The sequence below is a fragment of the Rhagoletis pomonella genome, unplaced genomic scaffold, assembly GCF_013731165.1.
Source record: "Rhagoletis pomonella isolate Grant_MI unplaced genomic scaffold, Rhpom_1.0 Rhpom_scaffold_00005, whole genome shotgun sequence".
Taxonomy (NCBI): domain Eukaryota; kingdom Metazoa; phylum Arthropoda; class Insecta; order Diptera; family Tephritidae; genus Rhagoletis; species Rhagoletis pomonella.
Window position 1 is genome coordinate 34,783,870 of NW_023458559.1, and position 11,907 is coordinate 34,795,776.

General features: G+C 35.0%; 1 protein-coding gene across 1 annotated transcript in view; it reads left to right on the plus strand.

Moving 5' to 3' along the window:
• Nucleotides 1-11,907, plus strand: part of LOC118740076 (cell death protein hid-like) — a 104,469-nt gene that overhangs the window by 44,918 nt on the left and 47,644 nt on the right. Inside the window, exons 2-4 of the mRNA XM_036471569.1 lie at nt 7,431-7,520; nt 8,059-8,596; nt 10,334-10,523. Coding sequence (XP_036327462.1) covers nt 7,431-7,520; nt 8,059-8,596; nt 10,334-10,523 — 818 coding nt within the window. The remainder of the gene's footprint in view (nt 1-7,430; nt 7,521-8,058; nt 8,597-10,333; nt 10,524-11,907) is intronic.

Below are 11,907 nucleotides of genomic sequence, written 5' to 3' on the forward strand. Positions count from 1 at the left end.
ATTTTACAGGATATATTCTATTGTATTCTACTTTTCCTTGCAGTTTTTTATTTGTGTTCTTACATTATTTTCATTCCTTTGGATTGATGACATCTTTGTGCCCCTTTCTATTTTAATTTTGGTGTTTTTAATTGACTCAATTCATAACATAATTACTCTGGATACTAGGTTTTCATGCTTCAGTGAAGGTGATAAAATACTTAGTAAGTAAGTTTACTATCTACATTTCATGATGCATTTCAATGCAACTATTGCAATAATTCAAAATATACATAAGTTTACTGAACATACATATTTATGTAGATATGTAGGTACATATGTATGTACATACATACAAATTAGCTAAGTCATAACCATCTTCTAATGCCGTTTAAATGCCACCAGTGCTACAGAGCGAATAGTTAGTTACTTTGCTTTGCTTGTTGTTTTCGTACTCTATTGGTTGTTGTTGTTGTTGTTTCAGACTGTATTAGCAAAAAAGTATGCATTATAAAATAAAATGACAGCGCGAATCTACCAAGTGTTACGCTGTAATGAAATTAATGATGCTACTACATTTCAAGGTTAGCACAGCGCTAACGTCTCAGTTGAATGAAGCTTTTAGCCCAACATCAAAGTGGCCAACGAGCAAGCGAGCGACTCACGTGTGCAAACAGCCAGCGGTGGCCATTGTCAACAATTTCAAATGCATACTTCATTGTCATCGCGAAGTAAGGCAACAACAACAACAAATACATAAGTAAGCAATCAATAACAGCTGCAACGAAGTACTCAAACACATGCTGCTGTGACATCAAACGTGTTTCAAATGCTTAAGCACCACGAGAATCAGTAAAATGTTGCTCATTTGGCTGGTTGGCTGGCTGTTAGCGCGGCAAAATTAGTGACCAACTATTTTTTTTTTATTGTTGTAATTGTTGCTTCCATTTTTTATTTTTTCCACCATATCTAAACTACGCTTTTGTTTTTGCATTTTTCAGCTGCTAAGGAGTGGTCGCCTAAGATCGTGCCAGTGCTTTACGTTGCCGCAAGCAAAAACCATACTACTAGCTATTAGCTACTCTAATGTTATAACAACAAATTTGCGCTATATTAGCTTTTGTTGTCTGCAGCCAGCGACCGTCGATAATCAAATTAAACATTTGCACAGCTGAGCGCAAGGTTTTACATAGCTTTTGAACACACGCCTCCTCTACCCGTCCTCCTCTCTCTCTCTACCTCTTCCACTATTTTTTTTTTAAAGGCGGCCGCTGCTGTTATTTTATTTATTTGCAGCATAGCCGTGCTCTGTTAGTTGTTGCATTTTTTGCAGCTATTAACGTGCGAGAGAGATCAAGGATACGAGGTCAAATGTGCAAAATTACGCCACTGTTTTAGAGGCTACCCCGTCCATGCTGTGTGCTGTTAGTGCTAGCGGCTGGTTACAAATTGTTTTCATTATACCCGAGCGCACTTGTGCACAAGGGTATATTAATTTTGTTCACATAACGGTTGTTTGTAACAGCCAAAACGAATCAATATAGATATAGACAAATGTATACATAAATGATCAGAATGAAAAGAGAAATCGATTAAGCCATGTCTGTCTGTCCGTCCGTCCGTGTACACGATAACTCGAGTAAAAATTGAGATATCTCAACGAAATTTGGTATGTAGGTTTCTGTTAATCCAAGTGGTATTGAAAATGGGCGAAATCGGACAGTAACCACGCCCACTTCCCATATAACGGTAATTTCCAGAAATACGAAAACTGCGATATTTTAGTAACTACTGAAGATAATTCACTCAAAATTGATATTTGTGATAATTTTCACACGAGAAATAAGAATATTGTAAATTTTTGGAAAACGGGCGTAGCCACGCCCACTTATGGTTACATGTGTATATCTTGGTAACCGCTCCACCAATTTCTTCCAAGCTTGGCACAGTTGTTGGCTTTGATACAGCATACTAAAGTGCCGAAAATTTTAAAAATCGGACAATAACCACGCCCACTTCCCATATAACGGTAATTTCCAGAAATACGAAAACTGCGATATTTTAGTAACTACTGAAGATTATTCACTCAAAATTGACATTTGTAACAATTTTCAGACGAAAAATAAGAATATTATAAATTTTTGGAAAATGGGCGTAGCCACGCCCACTTATGGTTACATGTATATATCTTGGTAACCGCTGCACAGATTTCTTCCAAACTTGGCACAGTTGTTGGCCTTTATACAGCATATTAAATGGCCGAAAATTTAAAAAATCGGACAATAACTACGCCCACATCCCATATAACGGTAATTTTCGGAAATACGAAAACTGCGATATTTTAGTAAGTACTGAAGATTATTCACTCAAAATTAATATTTACTACAATTTTTAGATGAAAAATAAGAATATTATAAATTTTTGGAAAATGGGCGTAGCCACGCCCACTTATGGTTACATGTATATCTTGGTAACAGCTGCACCAATTTCTTCCAACCTTGGCAAAGTTGTTGGCCTTGATACAGCATACTAAATGGCCGAAAATTTAAAAAATCGGACAATAACCACGCCCACATCCCATATAACGGTAATTTAGAGAAATACAAAATCTTCGATAAATCAGTAAATATTAAAGCTAATTTATTCAAAATTGATGCTTGCAACAATTCTTTACCAAGATATACGTTTATGGTAAAATTTTGGAAAATGGGCGTGGCACCGCCCACTTATGATCACATATATGTATATCGGTAACCGTTCTACCAATTTGTACCAAACTCGGTATTTTTATTGCGCTTGCCAAATAAAAGCAAAACATTGAAAATTATTGAAATCGGACTAAAATTACGGCCGCTTTATATATAACGGTAAATTTCAGAAATGCTTGAAACTTCAATAATTCGAAATTTAAGGACGCTAATTTACTCAAATTTGATACACCCCGGCTTACCATCTAGCGGTAGCTTTCGGAAAGGTGAAAAACATATATTTAATACTTGCGCCGGGTATTTAATGTTCGGCTCCGCCCGAACTTAGACTTTTTTACTTGTTTTTTATTAAGAATGTCTTGTTTTTCTGTTGATTAGTTTTAGTAGAAAAAAAAATCAATTTTAAAAACAAAGGTGTAGGTTTTTGCTAACATTTGTTTTCGAATGTTTATAAAATATTTATGTAGTGGCAGCGACTCGAAATATGTGGGATCACCACAGATGCGCGCTGAGCAATTGATTAGCTCTTGCGTGTTTTCTACGTGAGTTACGTCCACTTTCACTGCGACCCCGTGATCGACGTCGCGCTCGCGTCCCCCGCCCTCTCCCCTCCTTACGCAAGAAAAATAATAAAATAACACTAGTTCACTTCTGAAACTGCTTTTTAATGTTGAAGTAATGGGAATTATTGTGTATGGTGTAATCGCATGCATCCCAGCCATAGTGGAATTTACCAGGTGCCACTGCCTTATTTGAGAATTTGCCTATAAAATGTGACTCTAAGGCAGCCGAATGTCAGAAAATAAAGCGAGAAAGCCGTTTTATTACTTCATCTGTTTATTGCGAACATTTTAAGGTTTTCTAGCAATGTTTTTAACATATTAAAAAGCATGCAGATAAAATTCATACAAAAGCGCTATGTCCAATATGCGGAGCAGTTTTTAAAGACGATGCTTTCCCTATATTTCGTTGAATATTACTTTCTTCGTAAAAATTATATCACATTTTTTGTTTAATTTAAGGCCTATCGAACAGGTTTAGAGCATTTGAGCAAAAACAACATTTTTGTTGTTGCTTCTGGCATCGAAAGTGTCAAAAACAGCTCTGATTTTTTTTCTTCTACATCAAAGCGTGCCATACAAATAAGTGGAATATAAAAAAGATAAAAAATTTAAATTGAAAAAATTAAAGTTGTTGCCACTTTCTTTCTTAGTAGATTGGTTTGATTCTCGAAGCATTGATCCATCCTGTGCCAGGCCCAGTAATCAGCGGTTGTGCTGCTGAGTTGGGCGAGCGTTCCAAGAGCTGCTATTCAATCGCTGGTTTTATATGGAAAAATGTTTCACATGCAAATAGATTTTAACAATTAAGACTTTTTGTGAGACGAAATTAAAAATATTTGACATTTTCGAGAACAAATAATTTGAAAAAAATCGAATCAGCTGCTATAGTGATACTACCTATTCAATGTGCCTTGGTTTAATTGTGTTTTTGGAATAAACAAAGTTCTTTTTCCTTATGTCAGTAAACTGTTTTTTTTTTACAAATAGTATAAATAAGCAATGGGAAATAAGGCAAAATTTATTTTATTTCCAACCTTTATTGGGAATAAAGCAAAACTAAGATTTTGGTATAATTTCCTTTTAAAAGTGAAATAAATCAAATTTTGCGTTATTGCCGTTTGTGGGGGGAAATGGATTTTAATTAGATGCTTTTATGAAGGCACATAAATGCACGCGGGGAGGTTCGCTACTGCCTACCGAGGGGCAACCGCCTTTAGAAGAACACTTTTCTGGATATTGCTAAATCCAGCGGTCGAGATTGATATTGCCGCGTGGTAATGCGCGCCTCTAAATCTGCTAGCAGTTCCATCTTTCTATCGTTTTATCTTTTGCCCTCTGGATAGGAGATTATTTCTAACTGACAAATAATTTAATTTCCATCGTATCTTAATGCGAGGCTAAAGCTCAAAAAGTGTGAAGCGCAATATGTAAATAAGTATTTGCATAAATTACATTTGATATAAAGTACTCATTAAAAAAAATTAAAGAAGCAACATTTTCACATCTTTACTAGCGCAACCATCAACCAATATTATAAAAGAGCTCAAATTACATACAAGCGATAAGATGCAATTGCATTTATTACTCGTGTAGAAAAAAAAAACGTACATATATGTACGTTCACATGCACATATATCATCTATGCTAATTCGCAATAAATACATGTCAACATTCAAACTTTTTTGCATGTATGTGTACATGTGTGCGCGTGTATGACATTTGTAACTTCCAGATTATACTTTATTGTACACTTAGTTTGAATAATTTCATGCAAATTATATGCAATTTTTATTGGCACCTTTTTGCGTTTCTTTTTTTTATGCATATCTGCATACATAGTTTTCGATTCTTATTTCCTTCTTTTCTCTCTTGCTCTTCGACGCCTTCTTATGCTTGATTGATTTTTATGAGTTTTTTGCTGTTTGCACTAAAACGTTTTAAATGCATTAAGAGGTACTTGCATTTCATTTACCTACATTCTTGTTGTTGTGTTGTTGTAGTTGCCTGCATGCGTTTAATTTATCATGCCGATGCCACGGCTTGTACATGTGCAATATTTGTGGAAATAAATTTGCAACTTCAGAATATGGGTGTGTGTATGTATGTAAATATGTGTGTGCCAACGCCTACAAGGCGCTCGCTTTCAGGTGTCCGGTGATTTCTGCTTGAGTTGCCGCTAATTAGCTGATAAAATAAATAAAAATGCAGATTTGTTAGTTTTGAAATTGTACACCACTTGAGCTGGTGAAGTATAGCTTACTACAAATTTACATAAATACATTCATGTGTAAATATGTATGGGCAAGTAGAAATGTAGGTGGCTACGACAATTTTTTTGTGTAACGATGCGCAGGTGGCGTTGGTTGAATAATTTTGCAAGCGCTTTTTTTTCAGTTTAACAACAAACTTAAGTTTTCAGCAAATAATAAAGCATTTAAAGTTTAAGTGCAGTATATAAAAAAAAATTAAACATTTTAGCAAAACAATTTTAGTGGTTAAGGACCTACTCATGTCTTTTGTTCAAAATTGAAAAGAAATTTAACATAACGAAAAAATTTGTATACTTAAAGAAAATTCTTTTACACTTAACGAAAAATTTGTTAATCTCAACGAATAATTTTTTGGCTACGAAGAATTTTTTAACATAAGGAAGAATTTCTTGAACCTAGCGAATAGTTTTTTAAACTTAACGAAAATTTTTTTAAACTTAACGAAGTATTTTATTTATTTATAGTTTTTAAACTTAACGAGAAAGTTTTCAATCTAAACCAAATATTTTTTTAAACATATCGACACAATTTCTTGCTTAACGAGAACAGTATTAATTTTAAGAAAAAAAGATGTATACAAATTGAAAAACCTTACATTGTGCCATAGGAGTATATAATGGAAAAACAATTTAACTTAACGAACCGTTTTTATACCTAACGTCAAATTTACTTAAGCTAACGAAGAAATTTTTTACTCCTAACGAAGCATTTTTTAAACCAAACGCAGATTTTTTTCAACTTAAGGAAGTGTTTTTCAACTTAGTTTCAAGTTTTTTAAACTTATTGAGACATTTTTTAATCTAAACGAAATATTTTTTTATTATTATCGAAACTATTTTCTAGCTTGGCGGAAATAAATTTTGAACTTAACAAAAAATAAGAAGATAAGAACCTTACAAAGTTCGAATAATTTCTGGTTAAGGATATCGATTCAATAAAGTTTATTTATCGAAAATATTTTGAGGTAAACGACACCGCTGTTGTTGTAACTGATCAGCTATAAACAATATTTATAAATATATATATAAAAAATATCATTAGCCTCAAACAAATTCCTTTAATTTAGCGAATATTATTTAACATCCTTCTTTGATATTTTGAGCTTAACAAACGTTTCCCAAACTTAAAGAAAAAATTTCAAACTTTTCCAATACATATGAAAGAGCATTGTTTTTTATAAGCAATGTCTATCTTAAGGGTATGAACTTAACGATTGACTTTCTATGTAATTTTGAGTTACATGAAATCACTTTTGAGATTATCGATCAGTAGTTAAACTTAACGAAAAAATACTTAGCAAAAATTATTTATGATTTTAAGCTACGAAAGCTTCTCAAAACATACCAGAAAACTTTAACAACCCAAATTCGTTCAGTACCAATGAAATAAGTGATAATGGAGTGCTACATTTAAGTTAAACGAAGCTAATGCAAATTGCCCGAACGTTTTTTAAACTTATCGAAAAAATAATAAAGAAAGCATTTTTAAGCTTAGTTTTATAAACCTAAAATTTTTTTACTTGTCGAAAATTAATAAAAAATGTATTTTAACCAAGAGTTTGTAAACTTAACAAAGCACTATTTAAACTTAACGAAACTTTATTTTATTTGTATATAAATACACACGTACTCATATTTGAACTCAGTGCAACAGTATAATCTTAATGAATCTTCACTCAATTAGAAAAAATTTTATTATCTAAAAAATTTGATTGAAAATTCACAAAAGAATAACTAACTCCGATAAGTTTCATAATATTTTATCTGCAATTTAACGCAAATTTTAACTTAACGAAATTACTTCCGTCCGAAATTAATATACCTATTTTAAAAAGAAAATATTAAATTAACTGATAACTTTTAACATGACTTAAATTATTTATCTGTTTTATGTTTTATATTATATCTTAGCTCAACGGATGTTACTCAAGCATCACATTTGCGTCCAATGCAGAGGTATTGAAAAATGTATGTCGCAGAGAAATTCAGAACTTTTACCATGTAAATATTTTTTTCAATTTACATATTTATGGTTCAACCTAATTTCGTGACAATATTCTACAATTTCATGCACATTTTTTAAATAACCAAAAATAATACGAAACTCATCCAAATAATTTAAACTTAACGAAACACTAAAACCTAACGAAACGCCTTTACTAGCTTTGCAACTATAATTTGGAGTGACATTAAAAACCGTGAAGTCTTCTAGACTACAGTTTTAACTTAACGAAACCTTTGAAAGTTAACGAAACATTCAAAACCCCACAAAACTTGTTTAATTTGCAGAAACTAGCTTTTTAAATAACACTAGCAGAAGAGAATCAAGTTGTAAGCCACAAAATTAAACGAGTTATTTTCTAAACCTAACAAAATTTTCCATAAAATAAACAAATCTCAATTACAAGCCAAACATGTAATTGAATAATATAAATTAGCAACTTAACAAGTAGTATCATACACATTTCACTCTTAATTTTATTGTTAAAAACTTTAGTTCCATCAATCACTAACACGCCCGCATCTTCTTCTCTTCCAGATACGCCAGCCTTCCAATATCCACCTCCAGCCAGTCCATGCTGCCATGTGCACAGCCCCTCGCCATTTACCGCAGGCAGTGCCGGCGGCGGCGGTGGCGAAGTATTCTTTCCACACAACCGCAGCACACCACGTACCCCACGCACCAGTGTTAGTTTCGCGGCCGGTGAGGAAACCGCATTCTTCCGCCATCACAATGTCAGTGGCGGTTGCAGTAGCAGCGCCCCACACCTGCAGCCACCACAATCGGCACCACCAATGCCACCCAGTAGTCATGCCAGTGCGCATAGTCAAACAGCGCCACAACAATACCAGCAATATTCATATCCACACTATCAGTATACACCACCACCGACGCCGCTTACAGCCAATGCCAGCACCAGCACAAGCACTTGCACCGGCACCGGCAATATGTTCGGTTCAACGGAGGCGACAACGCATCAGCGCACTTGTGTAGCGTCGACGTCAACATCGACGCCGTCCTGTAGTTCGAAGGGACATGCGCGATTGCATCGCAGCTTCTCAGATGCACAGAAGCGGTGAGTAAATAGAAATAAAGAAGAAACATTACTTTGTATGAGAAAAGTTTTCAAAAACTTAACGAGGGTTTTTCGAACATAAAAAATATAATCCTCGAATGTAACTAAGCTATCTAAGCTTAATAAGAGTTTTCAAATCTCAGATTAAGTGTTTTAAAACTTAACGAGAATTTTGCAAAAGCGTAGCAAAAGATTTCTAGCAAAATCATAGATGACGTTGGTTTTGTATATCACGCAACTTAACGAAAGCTTTCAAGATTTAAAACAATATTTTGAAAAATATCACTATAATTTTTGCAACAAAAAAAAAATATTCTACAAGTAATGTACCTATTTAAAACTAATTGCGTTTTTTAATCTCTCCGAGGATCTTTAAAAATGAACGAGAATTTTCAAGACCTTAACTAAAAACTTGTAAACTCAACGTAAGATTTTAAATTTAAGTTTTCGTATCTAAACTCAAGATTTCAAAACGATTTAACGAAAACTTTCAGAACTTAACACGAAAGTCCTTGAAACTGCGCGAGCTTTTTCATACCTTAACGAAAGTTGTCAGAACTCAACGAAAGTTTTCAAAACTTGACGAAAATTATTCATACTTAACGAAAGTTTTTGATACCTAAAAAATTGAATTAACTATTTTTTAACTGACAATACTGAACTTATGTACAATCATACTTACATACTAATTTTTCCATACTAATTTTGTGACTAAATCACATACAATACTACTTCAACTCATTATCAGCTCAAATATTCTAAAATTTATGTTTCAATTTGTAGTTGAAATACTCACTTTATTATCGCCTGGGAACGCCTACCCTATACAGTAGTGCAACAACAATACACATAAAATCCAACAAAGCTCCAACTGTTGATGATAATCAAATGGGAATGCACGAAAGCGTAGGGGGTGTAGAGCAAACGCCATGAAAGCTCGCGATCAACGACCGGCTGGCTGCTAGCTGGCCGGCTGCATGCGACGACAGCAGCTCCCGCAACGCATTAATGCGCCATTTAGATTGCGAAATCTCACTGCGCCTCTAGTATACAGACATACATACATATATATAAGTGTGCTAAAAATATCAATTCCCATGACATCTTTTCACGCACCAAGTACGTTTGTACTGCGCGTCAACGCTATCGGTCAGTTGGCGACAGCACCAGCTACAGGCGGCTTATACAAGCCCCCAGCTTCCAATTGCTACATATCAGCTAAACAGCCGCTCATCAGCCGGCTTTGGAGGCTTAATGTTAATTACAGTGCTAGCAGCACATACATACATACATATGTATCGACATGACCAACGACAACTTGCTGTCAAGATAATACCTTCATTTTACTACCCCCACACGGAACGGCTCTTCGGCGCATATGTCGATCGGCACATCTCGATCGTCGCCACTTTATCGCCACATATGTATTTAAATATTTCATCATGGGAATGAGTACAGTCGCTTGAGTTGCTTGATTTCTTCTCACCCCTTCTCGTCACCTTCATTCAGTTATGGCACACACGCTTTTACGCACAATTATTGTATTTTATTGTGCGCTAATTGCAATTTGTGTATTCTGATAAAATTTTTAAATTTATTACACTCGCTTATGAGATTTCTTAAGAATTCAGCGTGATTTTCACTGTCTTACATTTTCATATTATTGCTGATTTCTTTTATGTTTTCAAAATGATTTTTCCTTTTATGTCTATTTATTTTTTTTTTTATTTTTTTTAGCTCGCGTCGCACATCAACCGCAAATGATGATGAACGCGAGTGTCATAGTGAGCATGAAACCAGCTGGGATGAGTTCGATGATCGTTATGAAAATTTTACAGCAGGCCGTGAACGTTTACAGGAATTCAATGGGCGAATACCGCCGCGTAAGAAGAAAAAGGATGTGCCAAAATCGAAGTCAGAAAAGAAGGTGAGTGCAAACAAATAGGGCTGATGAAATGAAGTTTATTCTTTGAAGGCCAATCTTGAAGACCGTGTGAAAGAATATCCTAACTCTGTACTAACTCAACTATCCGGCAAACTATCCTTACTCAGACGCGCCTATCTTTTTTGTCCTAACTGTATTGCTTAACAGCTTAACATCCGAATAGAAAAATAGGCGCGTCTGAGTTAAGATAGTTTGTCTGAAAAAGCGGAGATAAGATAGTTTGTCTGACACTGTCGAGTTAAGGTAATATTTCGCGTGGCGTCAATTTAGACGGCTATCGACCAGTTAATTCTTAAATGCAATTCATTTCTGTAACTTTGCTTGGCCTTCCTTAATATCGAGTGGGCTTTTAATTAGAAAAAGCCGCAAGTTTCCTAGAAAAACTCGACACCTCTATTTTATCTATCTAGCGGCATGGTACACGACATCTATCTAGAGAAGAGTGTTACGGAAAAGGAGGAAACCATTATTTTGCGTTATTTTCGTCAACAACCTTTTGGAGACTCTGCAATTATTGTCAGAGGAAAATTTTAAGAAAACCTGTAGGAAATTTTTCAAGAATACCTGAAGTTTGTTGTAAACAGGGACTTGGTGCAAGCCCTTATAAAACGGTGTTCGATTCTTGAGCAAATATTTAGGCGTGTTCTAACACTAAGCGCCGAAATGCTGGCTACACCCTCGATAAGCTTACATCAAAATAGCGATGTGACCTTATATCTTTCTAATAAAGTATTTTTGCGCGTTATTAAAACGTGACATCTGCAAAGAAGGTTCTCTTCGGTTTCCTGCAATTTAACTTCCTCCACCTTCTACAAAATTCATTGTAGGTAATGCCCAGGCTTCTGGCGTGGTTGCCAACCGGCCAATGCCTCTGTATCAATCGGCTCTCAACAGGAAAATGACCCTTAAGGTCCTGTAGAATTAAATTGCGGTCTTATATTGGACGGCATTTGGGAAATTATATTACTATGCTATTGAGATTGAAGTGATTTATGTTTTGTGAATGTGTATAGGGAAACAGGTTTATAGTAACATCGGGTAATGCTATGGACCTTATTGGTCTCTGCGAAGCCAGTGGCTGGCCAGCATACCTAACCTAACATAACATTGGGGCCATCCATAGGGCAAGTCCTTGTAGTTTCGACACATTGCCTAGTTTTTAACGGTTATACTCGTACTGTAAATCTGAATACTACGGTACTGTAACATAAAAACGGATGTACTGCTGCTGCGTAGATGTACGTGATGGGCAGATGTACGTGGGCTTAGACCTCTCAACCTCCCGAAAACCACTTACAAAAGTAAATTTCAACGCTTGCTTTTTATACCCGAGCGCACTTGTGCACAAGGGTATTATAACTTTGTT